Source organism: Piliocolobus tephrosceles, chromosome 14 (genome assembly GCF_002776525.5).
Source record: "Piliocolobus tephrosceles isolate RC106 chromosome 14, ASM277652v3, whole genome shotgun sequence".
Taxonomy (NCBI): domain Eukaryota; kingdom Metazoa; phylum Chordata; class Mammalia; order Primates; family Cercopithecidae; genus Piliocolobus; species Piliocolobus tephrosceles.
The window spans coordinates 58215288-58236197 of NC_045447.1; the positions used below are offsets into that span (position 1 = coordinate 58215288).

Here is a 20910-nt window from a genome sequence, read left to right on the forward strand (position 1 = left end):
AGGTACCATGCTTGTGAGGAGGAGGAAGAAATGGAGGCTATGAATATATGTCAGCCACCTGAACCAGCATTTTACATTCCTTTAAGAACAGCTAACACTATCTTAAGGTAGCAAAAAATATCAAATGCAGGGTCCAGGTCCAGGTCTGAGGTTAAGATGATTTCATTTTCTTACTTTGTGTAACCACTGTGAACTACTAAAAAGACGGATGTGGTAGTGAAACTACCACAACCCTCACCAAGGAACTAGCAATATTAGATCACCAGCCTAAACAGATTTAATGTCAGGACTTTCATATTAACTCCTAAAATGAATAGAAGTAACACTGCTTTTGGAACACATACTTGTACATGGTACAAAACTTAAATAGTACAAGGAAAACCACTGTCCCTTCCCAAGGGAAACCACTATTACCAGGCTTTTTTTTTTGTTTCAATAGTTTTTGGGGAGCAGGTGGTTTATTGTGATATGTATAAGTTCTTTAGTAGTGACTTCTGGGATTTTGATGCACCTGTCACCCAAGAAATGTACATTGTACCCAATGTGTAGTCTCCTATCACTGATCCTCCTCCTCCCACTTCCCCACGAGGCCCCAAAGTCCATTATATCTTTTTTTTTTTTTTTTTTGAGATGGAGTTTCACTCTGTTGCCCACGCTGGAGTGCATTAGCGTGATCTTGGCTCACTGCAACCTCGGCCTCTCAGGTTCAGGCAGTTCTCCGCCTCAGCCTCCTGATTAGCTGGGATTACAGGTGCCCGCCACCACGGCCAGCTAATTTTATTTTATTTTTTTTGTATTTTAGTAGAGACCCCTTTCACCATCTTGGCCAGGCTGGTCTTGAACTCCTGACCTCCTGAGCCACCCACCTCGTTCTCCCAAAGTGGTGGGATTACAGGCGTGAGCCACCACGTCCGGCCCCATTCGCGCCCGGCCCCATTATATCATTCTTCTGCCTTTGCATCCCCATAGCTTAGCTCCCACTTACGAATGAGAACATAATGATATTTGGTTTTCCATTCCCCAGTTACTTCACTGAGAATAATGGTCTCCAACTCCATCCAGGTTGCTGAAAATGCCATAATTTTGTTCCTTTTTTATGGCTAAGTAGTATTCCATTGTATTAGAGTTCTCTAGAGGGACATAACTAATAAAGGGGAGTTTATTAAGTATTAACTCACATGATCACAAGGTCCCACAATGGGCCATTTGCAGGCTGAGGAGCAAGGAGAGCCAGTCCAAGTTCCAAAACGAAGAACTTGGAGTTTGATGTTGGAAGGCAGGAAGCATAAAGCATGGGAGAAAGATGTAGACTGGGGGACTAGGCTAGTCTCTCTTTTAACATTCTTCTGCCTGCTTATATTCTAGCCATGCTGGTAGCTGATTAGATTGTGCCCACCAGATTAAGGGTGGGTCTGCCTTTCCCAGCCCACTGACTCAAATGTTAATCTCCTTTGGCAACACCCTCACAGACACATCCAGGATCAATACTTTGTATCCTTCAATCCAATCAAGTTGACACTCAGTATTAACCATCACAAGTCCACATGAATCCATACACATCTCCTGAGACCATAATCTTCATATAAAGACAATAATAAGGTCATAATTATGCCTAACATAATACAACTATCCTTTGCGCAACTAGAAATGCACCAAACACCAATCCAAATACTACTACATAAAGTTAGCAATATTTAAATGTTGATGTGAAGTCAATGAATCTTATGTCATATAATAAAGGAGAAAGAAAATAAAATGAAGATATTCTCTTAGTACAATTGTATACATGCACAAACATGTGTTTAACAAGAGGAGGAGGAAATCCTCATGACAATTACAGTCCTCATTTCTGTAGCTGGTCACAGGGTTGTAGCTGGTATCAATGACTACCTTCTACTACCCATTCTATATTCCCTTTGCCTTCAGCAAGCACCTCAGTAGGTTGTGGTCTTTTTCCTGGTGGAGTGACTGAAATCTTCATTTCTGAAGAAACTGGGTCATTTGTAGTCCTGCCTGGATTGCGCTGTTGTAGTTTCCCAATGACCTTAATTACAGGGCAGGGTAATACTAAGAGACACCCTAATGGATCTCCTGTATTCCATGCATACTCTTCTTTACCTCCATTGTGGATTAGTAGACTGATTTCATCTTGATAGTCCGGGTCAATCACTCCAGCCAGCACTGTAATTCCCTTCTTAGCCTGTTGACTTAAAGGTAGGAGGAGCCCAAAGTATCCAGGTGGCAAGGATGGATGCTATGCATGGGCACAGCAACATGCCTTCAGGACCTGCTTGAGCCTAGTCATATATATATAATATACCATTTCCATTTGATAACTGAATGCTGCTGTGCACAACCCACTTTATGGCTAGACAAGTGAGAAAGCCCCCAGTTCATGATAGGCAGTTCAGGTGGCATGGTGACTTGATGACCCATAGTCAAATGTTCACTTTCCACCAAAGTCCAGTAACAGGCCAAGGGCAGTCTCTCAAAAGGAGAGTAGTTATCTGCAGAAGATGGCAGGACCTTGCTCCAAAATCCTAGAGGGCTCCACTGTAATTCACCTATGGGGGTCTGCCAAAGGCTCCAAACAGCATCCCTATCTGCCACTGACACCTCAAGCACCATTGGATTTGCTGGATCATATGGCCCAAATGGCACAACAGTTTGCACAGCAGCCTGGAACTGTTGCAGAGCCTTCTCCTGTTCTGGACCCACTCAAAATTGGCAGACTTTTGGGTCACTCGATAGATGGGCCAGAGCAACGCACTCAAATGAGGAATGTATTGCCTCCAAAATCCAAATAGGCTCACTAGGCCTCTTTCTTGGTTGTAGGAGGGGACAAATGTAGCAACTTATCCTTCACCTTAGAAGGAATATCTTGACAGGCCCCACACCACCGGACCCCCTAGAAATTTTACTGAGGTAGAAGGTCTCTGAAGTTTAGTCAGATTTATTTCCCATCCTCTGGCATGCAAAGGCCTCACCAATAAGTCCAGTGTGTATGCTACTTCTTTCTCACTGGATCCAATCAGCATACTGTCATCAATGTAATGGACCATTGTGATATCCTGTGGAAGCAAAAAGCGATCAAGGTCTCTCTGAATAAGATTATGACACAAAACTGGAGAGTTGATATACCCCTGAGGGTAGGACAGTAAAGGTATACTGCTGGCCTTGCCAGATGAAGGCAAATTGCTTCTGGTGGGCCTTATGGACAGGAATGGAGGAAAAGGCATTTCCAAATCAATGGCTACATACCAGGTACCAGGAGAAGTGTTAATTTGCTCAAGTAATGAAACCACATTTGGTACAACAGCTGCAACTGGAGTCATCTCTTGGTTAAGCTTATTATAATTCACTGTCACTCTCCCCAAGATCCATCTGTCTTCTCTATGGGCCAAATGGGAGAGCTAAATGGGGATGTAGTAGGAATCACCACCCCTGAGTTTTTCAAGTCCTTAATGGTGGTACTAATCTCTGCAATCCCTCCAGGGATGTGCTATTGTTTTTGCTTTACTATTTTTCTAGGTAGAGGCGGCTCGAAGGGCTTCCATTTGGCCTTTCCCACCATAACAGCCATCACCTGACCAGTCAGGGAGCCAATGTGGGGGTTCTGCCAGGTGCTAAGTATGTTATGCATTCTATGCCAGTTATGCATTCTGGCACTGGGGAAATGACCACAGGATGAGTCTGGGCACCCATAAGACCCACTGCAAGTCAGACCTGAGCTATAACTCTATTAATTACCTGACTTCCATAAGCCCCTACTTTAACTGGAGGACCACATTACGTTTTGGGTTCCCTGGAATCAATGTCAGCTCACAGCCAGTGTCCAGTAGTCCCTGAAATGTCTGATTATTTCCTTTCCCCAATGCACAGTTACCCTGGTAAAAGGTCGGAGGTCTCCTTGGGGAAGGATGGGAGAAAGATTCACAGCATAAATTGTTAGTAATATAGTGGGGTCCTTCCTCAAGGGGACCCGGCCTCCCCTTCATTCAAGGGGTTCTGGGTCTGTAAACTAGCTAAAGTCTAGAAATTGGTTGAGGGGCTGTGATTCTGTTTTTATAATTCAAATTAGTCTTTTGTCCATTTGACCTAGAAGTTTCTGCTTATATAAATTAAGTAGGAATGCAGTAGGCCTCCTATCAATTTTACTTCTAGCAATGCTGTAATTAATTAGCCAATGCCAGAGCTTTACACGAGTCAGACTATTCTGATTGCCGCTTTGCCTCTGCTGTCCATTACGGTAGCTATGCTCACTTTGCCTTTGACGGCTGAGTGCTGCCATGGCCCCTGCCACCTTGGAATCCAATTATTCCCACTGTATTTAAGTTTTATAGTTGAGTGACTGTGGTTTCCACAGTGAGATCTGACATACAGAGAAGAGCAATTACAGGGCTCTTCAAAGATCCCAGTGCTGCCCTCACAAATCTTTCTGCAAGGCATTGGTCAAGGGCATATTTTCTGGACCACCAGGGATGAATAGGTCTAAAGTGACTAATCCACTCCATCATCTGAATTTCCATAAGCCTTTGGATCCCCTCCTCTAAATTAAACCAAGGGAGATCAGGCATTTTCAGCTTGTTCATAGTGGACCACCTTTTAATCCATATTTCAGCTAACCAAGCAAGTAAACAATTAGAACCTTTTTTTAACTCCCAGAGCTGCAACATTAAATGCAGAGTCCCTACTTAGTGGGCCCAAATCAATAAATTCAGCCTGATCCAACTCCATTGTTCCTTCGACCATTATCCCACACCATTAGTATCCATTCCCATGCCTGTTCTCCAGATTTCTGTTTATATAAATCAGAAAACTCAAGCGGTTCTTTTTAAACGTAGCGCACCACCTCATGGGTCACAATCTCAACCTCACCACTAGGGGTCTGCTGGGACTTCAGTCCAGTTATAGGTCTAGAAGCAAATGGTGGTTTTAGGGGTGGCTCCTGAGAAGAATCAACATTATCTTGCCTGGCAACTGCCTCAGGGGAGGCCATCACTCTTGCCTCAGGCCACACAGGGTTTATCTCCTCAGACAAAGGTGAAAAGGCTGATGGCAGCATAGGTCAGGGAGGGAATGTTGCCACTTCTGGGGATGGGAAAGCTGCTTCTTCTGGAAAATAAGGTTCATCAGTTTTTTCAAACTTAGGGTCCCCAGCTTCATCAGGGTCCTACCACACATCCCAATTCCAAGTTGCAGGGCCCCTTCGTTTTCAATCAATGCTCTCAGTTTAACAGTAGACACCTGGTGAGGCTGTGCATGTACCTTTCACTGCAGGTCGGCCACACACACGATAAGAGCTTGTGTCTGTTTTTCCACAATTTCAGCTCTTTCTCTACAGGAGATAGGACTCTCATTCAGAGCAATCCTAGCAGATTCGAGGTTCTGCATCTGCTTCTGGAGCTGGGAGACAGAATCCCTGAGTTCATTATTTTCTTTCATCACTTTGTCCACTGAACTTAGGAGCAACCAACCGGCTTCATTATGTTCCCTGGTTCTCCACACATGGTCAAAGTTATTATGTACAGAGTCACTAAGGGTGATTCCACATATGGTCAAAGGTATTATGTAGAGTCCTTGCCTCTCACGAATGATGAATCAGGAGTCTCAAATGTATTTATTTTGCATAACTCTCTAAACAGTTCATGCCAAGGACTATTGGTGTTCTCCATATTATCAGAAGTAGAGTCCTTAGCATCTTTGGGTCTAATCATATTAAGCAGCCAACTCCAGAAACCCCCATACCAACAAAAGAACTCCATCATTAATATTCTGTTCCTCTATAACCAGTCCTGGTACTAAAATCTGTATAGGTCAGGATTCTCTAGAGGGACAGAACTAATGGGACAGATAGATAAAGGGGAGTTTATTAAGTATTAACTCACATTATCACAAGGTCCCACAATAGGCCGTCTGCAGGCTGAGGAGCAAGGAGAGCCAGTCAAAGTTCCAAAAATGAAGAACTTGGAGTCTGACGTTTGAGCACAGGAAGTATCCAGCACAGGAGAAAGATACAGGCTGGGAGGCTAGGCCAGTCTCTTTTTTCACATTTTTCTGCCTGCTTATATTCTAGCCATGCTGGCAGCTGATTAGACTGTGCCCACCCACATTAAGGGTGGGTCTGCCTTTCCCAGCCCACTGACTCAAATGTTACTCTCCTTTGGCAACACCTTCACAGGCACAACCAGGATCAATACTCTGTATCCTTCAATCCAATCAACTTGACACTCAGTATTAACCATCACACCCATGCTGTATATATACACCACATTTTCTTTATTCACTCATTGGTCAATGGGCATTTAGGTTGGTTCCATAGTTTTTACAATTGCAAGTTGTGCTGCTACAAACATCTGTGTGCAAGTGTCTTTTTCATACAATGACTTATTTTCCTCTGGGTAGACACACAGGAGTGGGATTGCTGGATCACATGGTAGTTCTACTTTTAGTTCTGTAAGGAATCTTTATATGGTTTTCCATTGTACTAGTTTACATTCATACCAGCAGTGTAAAAGTGTTCCCTTTACACCACATCTACACCAACATCTATTATTTTTTTATTTTTAAATTATGGCCATTCTTGCAGGAGTAAGGTGGTATCGCATTGTAGTTTTAAATTGCATTTCCTGGATTAGTGATTTTGAGCATTTTTTCATATGTTTATTGACCACGTGTTTTGAAAATTGCCTATTCAGGTACTTAGCCCACTTTTTAATGTTTTTTTTTTTTTTTCCTTGTTGATTTGTTTCAGTTCCTTGTAGATTCTGGATACTGGTCCTCTATTGAACGCACAGTTTGCGAATATTTTCTCCCTTTCTGTGGGTGGTCACTTTATTCCGCTGATTATTATTTTTTGTTGTTGTGCTGAAGCATTTTAGATTAATTAAATTGCATCTATTTGTCTTAGTTTTTGTTGCATTTGCTTTTGGGTTGTTGATCATGAACTGCTTGCCTAAGCCAAGGCCTAGCTAGGTTTTTCCAATGTTATCTTCTAGCACTTTTATGGTTTCAGATCTTAGATTTAAGTCTTTGATCCATCTTTAATTGATTTTTATGTAAGATGAGAGATGAAGATCCAGTTTCATTCTTCTACATCTGGCTTGCCAATTATCCTGCATCCTTTGTTAAACAGGGTGTCTTTTCCCCAGTGTATGTTTTTGTTTTGCTTTTTCAAAGATCAGTTGGCTGTAAATATTTGGCCTTATTTCTGGGTACACTATTCTGTTCCACTGGTCTACATGCCTACTTTTATACCAGTACGATGCTGTTTTGGTAACTATAGCCTTGTAGTATAGTTTGTTGTCAGGTAATGTGATACCTCCAGATTGTTCTTTTTACTTAGTCTTGCTTTGGCTATGTGGGCTCTTTTTTGGTCTCATATAAATTTTAGGATTTTTCTTTTTTTTAAAATATTTCTGTGAAGAACGATGGTGGTACTCTGAAGGAAATTGCATCGAATTTGTGGATTGCTTTTGGCAGTATGGTCATTCTTACAATATTAATTCTACCCATCCATGAGCATGGGATGTTTCCATTTTTTGGTATTATCTGTAATTTCTTTCAGCAGTGTTCCGTAGTTTTCCTTGTAGAGATCTTTCGTGTCGTTGGCTAGGCATTTTACTTTTTTTTCCTGCAACTGTTATAGAACAGGTTGAGTTCTTGATTTGATTCTCGGCTTGGTTGCTGTTGGTGTTTAAAAGTGCTACTGATTTGAATATATTGATTTTGTATCTTGAAACTTTGCTGAATTCATTTATCTAGGAGCTTTTTGGATGAGTCTTTAGGGTTTTCCAGGTATATGACCATATCATTGGTGAACAGCAACAGTTTGACTTCCTCTTTACTGATTTTTTACCCTTTATTTCTTTCTCTTGTCTAATTGCTCTGGCTAGGACTTTCCGTACTATGCTGAAGAGAAGTGGTGAAAGTGGGAATCTTGTCTTGTTTCAGTTCTCAGAGGGAATGCTTTCAACTTTTCCCTGTTCCATATAACATTGGCTGTGGGTTTGTCATAGATGGCTATTTGTTGTTTTTTTTTTTTTTTTTTTGAGACAGAGTCTAACTCTGTTGCCCAGGCTGGAGTGCAGTGACATGATCTTGGCTCACTGCAAGCTCTGCCTCCTGGGTTCACACCATTCTCCTGCCTCAACCTCCCAAGTAGCTGGGACTACAGGTGCGCGCCACCACACCCGGCTAATTTTTTGTATTTTTAGTAGAGACAGGGTTTCACTGTGTTAGCCAGGATGGTCTTGATCTCCTGACCTTGTGATCCGCCTGCCTCGGTCTCCCAAAGTGCTGGGACTACAGGCGTGAGCCACTGTGCCTGGCCCATAGATGGCTTTTATTACCTTGAAGTATGTCCCTTCTATGCCAATTTTGCTGAGGGTTTCAATTATAACTAGATGCAGGATTGTGTCAACTGCTTTTTCTGCATCTATTGAGATGACCATATGATTTTTGTTTTAAATTCTGTTTATGTGATGTATCACATTTATTGACCTGCCTACGATAAACCATCCCTTCATGGCTGGTATGAAACCCACTTGGTCATAGTGTATTATCTTTTTCATATGCTGTTGGATTTGGCTAGCTAGTAATTTGTTGAGGATTTCTGCATCAATGTACATCAGAGATATTGGTCTGTAGTTGTCTTTTTTTGTTATGTTCTTTTCTGATTTTGTAGTTAGGGGGATACTGGCTTCACGGAATGAATTAGAAAGGATTCCTGCTTTCTTTGTCTTTTGGAATAGTTTCAGTAAGATTGGTACCAATTCTTCTTTGAATGTCTGATAGAATTCAGCTGTGAATCCCTCTGGTCTTAGATGCTTTCTTTGCTGGCAATTTTTAAAAATTACTGTTTAAATTTTGCCACTTGTTATTGGTCTGTTCAGAGTTTCCGTTTCTTCCTGATTTAATTGGGGAGGGTTGTATATTTCCAAGAATTTACTCATCTCTTCTAGATTTTCTAGTTTGTGTGCATAAAGGTGTTCATAGTAGCCTTAAATAGTCTTTTATATTCTGTGGTATTGGCTGTAATATCTCCTGTTTCATTTCTCATTGAGCTTATTTGGATCTTGTCTCTTCTTGGTTAATTTCACTAATGGTCTATCAATTTTAAATTTTCAAATATTTATGTTTCATTTATCTTTTGTTTTTTTTTTTTGTTGTTTCAATTTCATTTAGTTCTGCTCTGATCTCTGCTGTTTCTTTTATTCTGCCAGGTTTGGGTTTGGTTTGTTCTTGTTTTTCTAGTTCCTTGAGATGTGACCTTAGATTGTTGATTTGTCCTCCTTCAGACTTTTTGATGTAGGAATTTAATGCTATGAACTTTTCCATTAGCACCACTTTTTCTGTATCTCAGAGGTTTTGATAAGTTGTGTCACTATAATCATTCAGTTCAAAGAATATTTTAATTTTCATCTTGACTTTATTGTTGACCTAATGATCATTCAGGAGCAAGTTATTTAATTTCCATGTATTTGTATAGTTTTGAGGATTCCTCTTGAGTGGAGATAATTTCCAACATTATTTCACTGTGATCTGAGAGATTACTTGAAATAATTTTGATTTTCTTAAATTTGTTGAGACTTGTTTTGTGGCATATGTTCTATTTTGGAGAATGTGCTGACGAAAAGAATGTATATCCTGCAGTTGTTAGGCAGACTGTTCTATACATAGCTGTCAAGTCCATTTGTTCTAGGCTATAGTTTAAATCCATTATTTCTTTGTTAACTTTCTGTCCTGATGACCTGTCTAGTGCCGTCAGTGGGGTACTTAAGTCCCCCACTATTATTGTGTTGCCATCTATCTCATTTTTTAGGTCTATTAGTAATTGTCTGATATATTTGGGAGCTCAAGTGTTAAGTGCATATATATTTAGAACTGTGATACTTTCCTGTTGGACTACTCCTTTTATCATTATATAATGTCCCTCTTTGCTTTAACTGTTGTTGCTTTAAAGTCTGCTTTTTCCTGATATAAAAATAGCTATTCCTTCTTGCTTTCGGTTTCCATTTGCATGGAATATCTTTTTCCACCCTTTTACCTTAAGTTTATGTGAGTTCATGTGCGCTAGGTGACTCTCTTGAAGACTGCAGATACTTAGTTGGTAGATTTTTATCTATTCTGCCATTGCGTACCTTTTTTTAAGTGGAGCATTTAGGTCATGTACATTCGACATCAGTATTGGGATGTGAGGTACTGTTTTATTCATCACGCTAGTTTTTGCCCAAAGATGATGTTCTTTTGCCATTGTATTATTGTTTTATAGGTCTTGTGAGATTTACGATTTAACGAGGTTCTATTTTGGTGTATTTTGAGGTTTTGTTTCAAGATTTAGAACTCCCTTAAGCATTTCCTGTACTGCTGGCTCAATAGTGGCAAATTCTCTCAGCATTTGTTTGTCTGAAAAAGACTATCTCTCCTTCAATTATGAAGCATATGAAGCTTAGTTTTACTGGATACAAAATTCTTGACCGAGAATAATTTTGTTTCAAGAGGTTAAAAATGGGACTCCAATCCCTTCTGGCTTCTAAGATTTCTGCGAGAAATCTGCTATTAATCCGATATGTTTTCCTTTATAGGTTATCTGATGTTTTTGTCTCACAGCTCTTAAAAGTCTTTCATCTTGACTTTAGATAGCCTGATAAATATGTGCCTAGCTGATCATCTTTTTGCAATAAATTTCCCAGGTGTTCTTTGATTTCTTGTATTTGGATGTCAAGATCTTTAGCAAGGCCAACAAAGTTTTCCTCAAATAAGTTTTCCAAACTTTTAGATTTCTCTTCTGCAGGAATATCAATTATTCTTAGGTTTTGCCGTTTAACATAAACCCAAATTTCTTGAAGGCTTTGTTCATTTTAAAATTCTTTTTCTTTGTCTGATTCAGTTAATTCAAGAGCCTTGTCTTCAAACTCTGAAGTTCTTTCTTCCACTTGTTCTAGTCTATTGTTGAAGCTTTCCACTGCATTTTGTATTTCTCTAAGAGTGTCTTTCATTTCCTGAATCTGTGATTTATTTTTTCTTTATATTCTCTGGAGAAGTTTTCATCCATATCCTGTATTGTTTTTTAAAATTTATTTATGCTGGTTTTCACCTTTCTCTGTTATTTCCTTGAGTAGCTTAATAACCAACCTTCTGAATTCCTTATCTGGCAATTCAGAGATGTCTTCTTGGTTTGGATCCATTGCTAGGGAGCTGGTGTGATCTTTTGAGGGTGTTACAGAATCCCATTTTGTCATATTACCAGAATTGCTTTTCTGGTTCCTTGTCATTTTGGTAGACTATTTCAGTGGAGAGGCTGAAACTCAAGGCCTGCTGTTCAGATTTTCTTGTCCCATGGGGTGATCCCTTGATGTGGGCTCTCCCCTTTCCCTTAGGGATGGGGCCTCCTCAGAGCCGGACTGCAGTGACTGTTACTGCTCTTCTGGGTCTAGCCACCCATTGAGGCTACCAGACTCTGGACTGGTGCTGGGGGATATCTGCAATGAGTACTGTGATGTGATCCATCTTCAGGTCTCCAAGCTGTGGCTACCAGCACCTGTTCTGGTAGAGGTGGCAGGGAAGTGAAGTAACTTTTCTGCGAGAGTCATTGGTTGTAGATATGTTTAGTGTGCTGGCTCTCTTGAATGCTGCTTATCCTAGCAGTGAAGTTGTCATGTGGACACATTCAGGATCTCTGGTTAGCTAGGATGTTGCAGGCAGTGAAATTAGGTGTTGTCTTTTCCGTCCTGGGATCAGGGTTATTCTTTCACGAGTTGCTGTAATGGCCTGAGTTGACTGCCAGCCAGGAGGTGGTGTTTTCAAGAGAGCACCAGCTGCAGTAGTAGTAGTGGGCTCTAAGCTTGCCCTAAGATGCCCAAGGTAACTATTTTGGTTTCTCAGGCAATAGGCAGGGCAATAAAGCTCCAAAGAGTTTCTATGTTTTGTGTTTGGCTTCCAGGGTGGGTAGGGAAATATCATCGGAGGGGGCAGGGTTAGGTGGTTCTGGGCTCAGACTCTTCTTGGTCAGGGCTTGCTGCAGCCACTGTGGAAAATTAAGGGGTGGGGATGGTTTGTCAGGCCACTGGGTTTATGTTCCAGAGGGGATCTTGACTGCCTCTGCTGTATCATAAACTTCACCAGGGTAGTGGGGGATAGCCAGCAGCAAGAGGCCTCATCCAGCTACTATGCAATTGGTCAGACTAGTTTCACTCCTGCAGTGCCCTGCTTAGACCTTGCCCCAGGATGTGAGTTACCCCACTGGGAAAGCAAGCATGGCCTTTGGACCTCACCCCTTCCTGTCTGCCCACTCCATTGGCAGCAGCTCCCGTACTCACTTGTATCTGCCACAGCTCCCACTAGTCCCCTGGACTCTGCCCAAGAAAATTTGTGCCCAGCTGAAACCACTACCGATTTCATTTGGGAGCTTCCTTCGCCCTGCCACCACTCTCCAATTCCACTGGCTGCCTTTCCTGAGGGCCACTGTGAGATATAGTCAGGGCTGGCTTCCTTGGACTCAAGCTGGAGACTGGGAGTACATCCAAAGCACTTCCCGCTGCTACTTCTACTTTCATATTTCACATAACCCCCTAAATCCGTTTCATCTTTAGGTAAGGTTAAATTCTTCTTCCATGATCTGGATTTTTAGATTTCCCCAGTGGGGATGTGTATTCAGAGGTAGGTTCTCCCCGACTCACACTTTGGGAACTCAGTTTTTTGCCTGTTTTGCAGAATTTGCAGTGGTGTGCCGCTTCTTTCAAAGGATCTTTGAATTCTTTTGGTTTTCCTGGTAAGTTCCTGGTTCTTGGAACAAAAGATCATAGTGTCTCTATATGCCATTCTGTCCATCCATGTGGAGCTGCATGTTAGCCCTGTCTTTTCTTTTCTTTTTTTTTAAAATGGAGTTGGAGTTTCTGTCACCCAGGCTGGAGTGCAGTGGCACGATCTTGGCTCACCGCAACCTCTGCCTCCCAGGTTCAAGCGATTCTCCTGCCTCAGCCTCCCAAGTAGCTGGGACTATAGGCGCCTGCCACCATGCCTGGCTAATTTTTCATATTTTTAGTAGAGACAGGGTTTCACCATGTTACCCAGGAAGTTCTTGATTTCCTGACCTCGTGATCTGCCTGCCTTGGCCTCCCAAAGTGCTGGGATCACAGGCGTGAGCTACCGTGGCGGCCAGCCCTGTCTCTTTATCTGCCATCTTCCCCATTTCCAGTTACCAGCTTTTTTGTTAACTTTCCAAAAATATTTTATTTGTATATAAATATTTACATACTTACTTCTTTGTATATATACATACTTTAACATAAATGGTAGAATATGGTACAACCACTGAGTATCTTACTTGCCACTTGACAATTCATCATGACAGTCCTATTCCATCAGTACATGAAAGATCATGTGGATGTTAAAAGTGAAAATTACCAACTGGCAGCACTATTTACTCTTCATGTTTTTGGACAATATTTAAAAATTTCTTTCTGAATGCTTATTTTGCCATTTTCTTAAATTGCCTTCCCCAGTATTCTCTCAGTCTTTATGTAGGGTTCTTTAGCTGAATTAATTTGGCTTCAAGGGAGGCTAATTTGGATTACTGGAAATTATCACCAAAGACCAACATTTACATGTGCTCTCTATAGCTCCATTGTGCTTCCCCCACCTACCTCTACTCCTAGTTCCCCAAGTCACTGTATTGTGCCTGAGAACTGACCTCAGATTCATACCAGCATGCATACTGTCTTCTGAGACTATTTCTTCCCAAGCTGCCCCCATTTTGAAGTGGACAAGAATTTTATCCATACTCCATTTCCCCCAGGATAGCAAATTTATTATGTGGACTGATCTGTGCTTCAGAGGAAGACTAGCAGCATTCTGATACATTCTGTGGATAACTATCCAGAAACATGCTATACATACATATACAAACTTCGCCTGCCACTTTTTTTTTTTTTTTAAAACAAGTAAAAAATGTACTTTCCTAGAAGTCAAAGAAAATCAATGTGCAGTGGTACCTCTGAAATGGCTTCCCTCGGTACTCACTTTTATATTCCAAATTCTTGTTTGAGACTAGAAATATTTCTCCCATCCCTGTGTCCTCAGTTTAGGTGCCCTTGCTGTTAACTATAAGGAAATGGGTTCTCTGTGATTATGTAGGATAAAACATAAATGCTAAAAGAAATCATCTACTCTCTATATGCAGATGTTAACATTATCTGAATGACTAACATGTTTAGGTATTTATATTCTCTAAGTTAACTTATAAGGGAGGTTTTATGAAGCAGTTAATCTCTAACAATACTTCTGATCTTTTGAGTTGTACCTGACTTTCAAACCTGCGATTATAAGAGAAGTAGCACATGTGGACCAAGCCACAGACTTCTTAGTCATAGTAGCCATTTTTGTTCCTTGGGAACTAAAACTATGATTCCACACCTTATACCACCACTGGCCCTTGTGGGGCTGTCCCCATAGTTCTGATTTGGCTATAATGCTAGACAGAAGGCTAGGCAGTAATGACCAAACTCAGGTCAAAGGCAACAGCTGCCAATCTGACCATTTTTAGAAGATCAATAATAGTAAATTAATTCATAAAAGCAGTTACCAGCCACTGGATGTTCCACAACTGACAGGCATGGTTCAGAGACTTCATTAAGTATTAACTCTTTCACCCCTCACACAGTCTTATAAGGTACATGCTATAATTATCTTCGTTTTAGAAGATAACTGAAACCCACAGATGTCAAATAATTTGTCCTCTTCGACACAGCTACTTTGTTGAAGAGCAGAGATTTGATCCCAAGTAATCTGGCTCCAGACTACATACTCTTGAGTAATGTGATATTCTATGTTAAATCATTTAAAACTTATCCAGATAGCAAAATCAAAACTTATTTAAAAAGTAGGTTGCAACTTTGAGTGGTTTAGCTTAAAATGAGAGTAACAGAGGCATTATGAGCAACAGCAAATAACTCTTCATAAAACTTTGCATAATATAAAGCAAACTTGAGTGAGGGTATGGGGCCACCTGCTCTGCCAATTAACCAAATGCCAGATGCCACCCCAAGCCCATATGATTTATTCTGGTACACCTTGCAGAAAGACTACACACCTCTCTCGTTTTGGGGCAAAACGGCTCAGCCATTGGAATATGGCACACTCCTCTGGCACAAGAATGACTTCCATCATAGAAGGACTGAGGTCTCATAGTGGTCCTACAAAATAAAGCAAAAAAGGTTTTTGTTTGTTTTATTTTAAGGCCATCTTTCCATCCTCCAAGGGCTGGTGAGTCAACTTTATCTAGGTCAATATTTTTGTCTTTACTCCAGACTCAATTCCTCTGGATAAGCTGAAGACAATCGTTTACAAAAGCTTCAGGGTGGTATTCAGCTTTTTTGGCTCTGGGCTGGCAGCAACACACCACACAACAAGAATTAAAGTGTCTGCGGTCTGGCAGCCGTGATGGGGTAACCACTTTGGATTGCAGGTGCAACTCAACTGTGGGCTCACAAAGGCCAGGTAAAACACTTAAGAAGTCAATACGAAAATGTTTCATCATCACAGATGTGGAAAATCATATAGTTAACACCATAAACACATCACCCAGATTCAACAATTTCTTAAATTTTGTCCAACTTGCTTCCTCTATTAGCTTTTTCACAGACACAAATCCCAGGCTTTGACTCAGAGCAGATGCAAATTTCCCCAATGTCTTAAAAAAATTTGCTTTTAAACAGTTGCTTTGTTAGTTTCAGGGTCCAAACAAGTACTTACCTTGCATTTAATTCCCATGTCTCTAAGAGTAATTCCTGCCTGTAACGCCAACTACACTTTTTCATGCCAGTGACCCACTGAAATAAACAGCCACTTGTCTTGCTCCATATTTAGGAATCTTTGTTTGCTGCCTCATTTAGATTGCTCTTTTTCCCAGCTGTAATTAATTCTAAAGTGTCTTAGTTCAAGTCCTATAACAAAACAGTTTTGAATCCATAAGAGAGGCTAAAATTAATCTAGCACCAAGTCACCTGGAAATTTCTTGTCAGAAGTTTTCAGAACAAGCCACTTTCTCTGTGCATTCAATTATTCTAAATTTGAACTGATGAGTAACACAGGGAGGAGGGGACAGCATGGGAAAGATGGGTCAAGGGAAGCCAACAGGGGCAGGTAGATAACATGATGTCCTCTTCCAGGGGTGGGAGGCAGCACTGAGAAATAGTTTTGCTGGTTCCGTTTAAACAGCTGGCATGTCTACTGGCCAAAATTAACCTGTTACTTCTAGTCCATCACACACTAAACAGTGGCATTAGCTGGCACCAAAGCCACCTCACTCAGAAATAAGGCTTCAGTGCTCTGGAGGAATGAAAACCCCATCCCAGCTCCTCCCAACCCTCTGTCATATGTGCTTTAGGGGAAAAGCTAAGTTAACCCCAAAGCAATTCCAGATGGAGTTGAAGAACAGGTCAAATGACTGTTTCAGCCTGTATAAACAGAGCCTTTTCTCTTTTTGAAAGATTAACCAATAAAACAGTGCCACGTACTCAACTTCAGCTCTGGCTTTGTTTCAGCCTTTGATGAGTCAAGCATTAGCAACATCCCCACTTATAACTATGACATGAAAACAGGGCCACAAAAGCCTCCAGTGGCTATACTCCAACTGACTTCCACACCATAACACCCGCATCTCATCTACCTCTGTCCATCTCCTGTCTATCCCCACCCACTTGCCTTGGAACCCCCGCCTTTGTTTTGAACTTTTTAGCCTTAAGAATAACATGTAATTATGTTAAACTTCATGCAACGTTAATGTGCACCTGATAATTATTAACTACAGTCTTAATTTCCTCTCATGCATTTTTCTTTCTCAACAAAGCCCCCTAACTACTAGCTATGTGGACTTACACCAAACTGCCATATCTATTTGAGTCTTCAGTTTCCAATTGTAAAACACAGTATTCATCCACCTATTTACAAGGATGTTAGGAAGATTAAGTCAACCAAGATGTCCAGATAACCCATAGCAGCTCACAAGTGTGGGTCTGGGCAAGAGACAGAATTGGAGTCAGCACCAGATGGAGCCTCACAACACTCAACCTTGTAAGGTGCAAGCAAAGAGGGTAGCTCTGGGGAAGAAGCAAGGCCTTAAAACCATTTTGGGGCTATACTATCAAGATACTAGAAGGGAAGGTGCAGATGAGAAACACCTTTTATAGTTTGCCCACCTATTTGCAGTTTTCTGCATCATCAACTTAACTGTCAATACATTCAGTATTGAAACATTTAATGATCTAAACTTAAATTCCTATAAACAGCAACACACCTGCACAGCATAACAGAATGTGTCGTTGTTAATGCTGAATGAAATTCTGACCAAGAGCAATGGGGTTTACAATCATAGCTGAGGGGAGTGGATGATGCCCTCAAAAGAAATTCTAGAATGGAATGTGTATAACTTTAATAGCACCAGCCCTCCTTCTGAAGGTCTCTATCAGAGAAATGAGAAGTTTTACAACTTAGCAAGAAGCCTGGAATAAGTCTGCCAGTCACACTTCACAAAATGGGGACTGTTGCCCAATTAAGCCTGCCTGTTCACTTCCAAGTTCCAGCCAAAACAGCTCTTCTATATTAAGAATCATATTTCTCCCTCATGCTGAATTTTCTGAGTGACATGGAGAAAACACAGGAAACATAGTTTCGTCCCTGGATTCAAATGAATTTTTGTGTGGTCTTCGGCAAATTACTGAGTTTCTTCAAGTTCTTTCTTCATGAGGTATTAGCAACATCCCTATTGCTATGGTCTGAAGTTTTGTGTCCTCCCAAAATTCCTATGCTGAAATCCAAATTTCCAAGATGTGATGGTATTAGGAGATGGAGCCTTTTGGAGGTGATTTGGCAGCTCTCATGATTGGGATCAGACCCCTTATAAAAGAGACCCCAGAGAGCTAGGTCGTCCTTCTACCACCATGTAAGGACACAATGAGAAGGTGCCATCTGTGAGAAAGAGGGTCCTCACCAGACACCAAATCTACTGGCAACTTCCCAGCCTCCAGGACTGTGAGAAATTTCTGTTGTTTAGAAGCTACCCAGTCTATGGTATTCCGTTATATCAACCTGAACAGACTAAGACTCACATTTACACCCTTGCTTAAATATAAAAACAAGGCTGCAAAAACCTCCAGTGGCTACCTCCCAATAGATTATGATGCAACAACATCTCCATTTTAGATTTCAAATAATGGCCCCTCCAAAGATGTCCACATGCTAACCCTGAGACCTTATGAGTATATTACTTTAGATGGCAAAGGGGAACTAAGAGAGCAAATGGGATTAAGGTTGCTAACAAGCTGACTTTAAAATAGAAAGGTTATTCTGGATTAACTAGGTGTGTGGCATGTCTTCACATGAGTCCTCACATGTGGAAGACGGAGGCAGAAGAATCAATGTCAGCATGATGACAGGTGAGGACTCCACTGCCATTGCTGGCTCTGAGGATGGATGAGGGCCGTGAGCTAAGGAATGTGAGTGGCAAAGGGCAGGGAAAGGGATTCTCCCCTAAGCCTCCAGAAAAGAATGCAGCCCTGCTGACAATTTTTTTAGTTTCAGTGAGACCCATGATACACTCCTAATTTACAAAACTAAAAGGTAAGGTCTGCTTCTTACTCTTGCTTTAACCAGTAAACCCCTTTAGCTAGGCAAAGGGACTAATTTTCATCTCCCAATTAGCTTGGGATCCTACTGGAAAACATGGATTTCAGGGACTGACTTATCCACTGGCTTTACTACTCACTAGCTGTGTGCCTCTGGGAAAGTCACTCTCGTCTCTCTGCACCTCAGTTGTATCAGTTTCCTTAAATGGACGCAATCCCACTTACCTTATAAAGTCCCTGTGAGGACCGAATGAGACCACATGAAGCAAGTGTTTGGCACTTGTCACTATCATTTACGGAAAATATGCTTCCGAACATTTCTTCTGCCAATCCCAAAGTATGACATATTGATGGGCCTCAAGTCAAGGGTATCCAACAAATTGCTTAAGGTTGTCAAGCAGGGTTATGTGACAAGAAGTTAGCCGACAAATAAAAAATAAACTGCCTATGGAAAAGTAAAGGAGACAAAATGATGTGTGCTGGCAAGAAAAATGAATTCAAGACAGTCAAAGAGAGAACACTGGCACTTTCAAAGAGAGGGAGAAAAGGCTAGACATAGATTGACTGGTAGGTTGTTTCTTGAATCAAGACTCTCACATTGGCTTGAAGATAGCCGTTGGTTAATATGTTTCCTTTGAGGAAATGTGGTGTTGCAAACAAGCTGAGGGTAAACACCCATCCCCTGGCAGAGGCAAACACAATCATCGACCTCTGAGGACGTTTCAGAATATGGTCTGTATCCACAACAAGCCCCAACATGCAGAATCATGAGTCAATTAATTTACTGGCAGAGCAGAATAACGGCTGCTCATAAGGAGGATGGTTTAGGGGATGTGGATCTACCCATCATTTAAAATATATCCCAAGAATCAAACAGCAGCGTGAATAGGCAGTCATGAGAAAAAATTCGGACAGAAACAACATCAGACTAAGAAGTGGAAAAATTCTGTCTTAATAACCAGAAGTAAGTGAGGCTCACACATGTAATCCCAGCACTATAGGGGGCCAAGGTGGTTGCAGCCTTTGAGTTTAGACGTTCAGGACCAGCCCAGGCAACATAGTGAAACCCTGTCTCTACAAAAACATACGAAAAATGAGCTGGGAGTGGCGTCACACGCTTGTAGTCCCAGTACTTGGGGGCCTGAGGTGGCAAGATCACCTGAGCCTGGGAGGTCGAGAGGCTGCAGTGAGCTGTAGCGCGCCACTGTACTCTAGTGTGTGCGACAGAGTGAGATCTTGTCTCAAAAAAAGAGAAGTGAAAACTTATGAATTTGGACCGATACCATTAAGATCCTCCCACTGTTCTGATATCAACAGTGCCCCTGAGTGCTGATGGTGGCATAGAAAAGGAGGAAAACCAATGGATGTTTATATCCTAGTCAAGCAAGGCTGCTTAATAAACAGGTAAGTTTTTCCTTACTTTCTATTATATTTCATGAGATCATGCTAAATAGTAGCACAAAAATAAAAATCCTCACTCTACACAGGTGGTGACAACAATCTCTTTGGGCCTCAGTTTTCTCACTTTTTGTAAAAGGGCAGGATAAGGTAGACAGAAGATGTCTTCTAGAGCTATGATAATAAGCAGTGTCAGAAACATAGGAAGGGCCTAAGTTTCCTCAACTATAAACTGGAATGACTGCTGTATGCCATAAGTGGGATTAACTGATTGTGACACCTAATAGGAACTCAAAAATTGGTAGTGTAGGATTTTTAATAACAGGATATATTATGGGAAGTTAATAACACAACTAGGTTATGGAATAGAACGTAAGAATGAACCTCATCCAGGGGAATAGTGGACACCACTTCAAGGATAGCTACAGACAAGAGGATGGCAAAGAATGGGGACGCAAGTAACCAGGGAAAGGGAAGGTGAAGGAAGATGATGAGGTCATGCTTAAGTTTCTGTCTTCTCTATAAAGGTGGAGGTGACATTCTCAGCTAAAGAGTGAGGGAAATGAGGAAGAAGCAGTTAGAACAGTAAGGGTTAAAAATAGCTGTTGACAGGAATGAGACAAAGAGCTAAATAAAGGCTTGTGTAAATCTTTACCATAAAACACTTTCTAGTCATCAAGAGGCAGAAAGAGAATGACAAAATACTTGACATTAGAGCATACTCCCAACCTCAGGGACCAGAGCTTTATGCTATGACATAAAGTTCTAGGGGAAGCCCAAGGCAGGGCTGGTCTCTGGGAGAAGGAAACAAGACTGACATAACTGATCCCTCAGCACTGTGTTTACAGCGGGGCTTTCCTGATGAGTAAGAATGCGTGACAAAAGCGAA

General features: G+C 41.3%; 1 protein-coding gene across 2 annotated transcripts in view; it reads right to left on the reverse strand.

Moving 5' to 3' along the window:
* MTAP (methylthioadenosine phosphorylase) overlaps positions 1-20910 on the reverse strand; it is a 55947-nt gene that overhangs the window by 12534 nt on the left and 22503 nt on the right. For both annotated transcript variants that reach the window (XM_023203873.3, XM_023203874.3), the window contains one exon: positions 15092-15194. In XM_023203873.3, the coding sequence (XP_023059641.1) occupies positions 15092-15194 (103 nt within the window). The remainder of the gene's footprint in view (positions 1-15091; positions 15195-20910) is intronic.